At 35.5% G+C, this 800-nt stretch overlaps 1 protein-coding gene across 1 annotated transcript; it reads right to left on the minus strand.

Moving 5' to 3' along the window:
• Nucleotides 1-11: 11 nt before the first annotated feature.
• Nucleotides 12-793, minus strand: LOC107682468 (ATP-binding cassette sub-family D member 2-like; the record flags this gene model as incomplete). Its single annotated transcript, XM_016478694.1, has 3 exons — nt 765-793; nt 552-677; nt 12-133 (listed from the first exon to the last, which is right to left on the minus strand). Coding segments are annotated over exons 1-3 (277 nt in total), but the record flags the coding sequence as incomplete, so codon positions are not given.
• Between the last annotated feature and the right edge of the window lie 7 nt (nt 794-800).

Consider the following 800-nt stretch of genomic DNA (forward strand, 5'->3'; position numbering starts at 1 on the left):
CTTAGGGATGCCTGCGAGCTGAGACTCCAAGCGTTGCTTTTCCTCCGTCAGTGAGAGCCGCGTGGCCGTATCCAGCTGCTCGAACCGCCAGCCGCCCTCCCCGTCAAACTGCAGCAGGTGTGTGTGGTATTTCCTGTGAACGGGTGAGAAGAGTATGAAGTTACATAATTTGATGAATCCAATATATAGTTTATGTATATGCAATGCTTTCCATGCATTTTTAGTTCATAGTAACTGGTAAAATGTTCCTTTAAGAACACTGATGCAAACACATTCACTACAATTCCCTACTAATTAATATTTATTCAACAAATATTTACATTCATATAAATAAATACTATTGTACTTTCAGAGTACTGTACTTTCATATATATATATATATAAATATATATATTTATATATATATTTGGGGGCTATTTCCTGCAAACACGGTTTAATCAATCAGAATTAATTAGAATATCATGTAATTAATTTGCTTATATTATACAAATGACTGACAGTCCCTTCTTTCAAGATTAATTTCAAGAGATTTAAAGTTTTATGTTTCTCACCATAGAGAGGGTCTATGGGTGATGGACAGCAAGGAGATACCAGCATCTTTTGCAGCCTGAAATATTTTACCCTCTACATCAATGCTGACAGCACTGGTGCACTCATCCAGCAGAGCATACTTAGGCCTTAAAAAGAAATGGATGAATTATTATTATTGAAAATCAACATTAAAATTAAAATACATTACAATAATATGCGCAATTACATCTTACTTGTGGTAAAACATGCGTGCCATGCCCATACGCTGT

The sequence above is a fragment of the Sinocyclocheilus anshuiensis genome, unplaced genomic scaffold, assembly GCF_001515605.1.
Source record: "Sinocyclocheilus anshuiensis isolate Anshui unplaced genomic scaffold, SAMN03320099.WGS_v1.1 C32242760, whole genome shotgun sequence".
Classification (NCBI taxonomy): Eukaryota; Metazoa; Chordata; class Actinopteri; order Cypriniformes; family Cyprinidae; genus Sinocyclocheilus; species Sinocyclocheilus anshuiensis.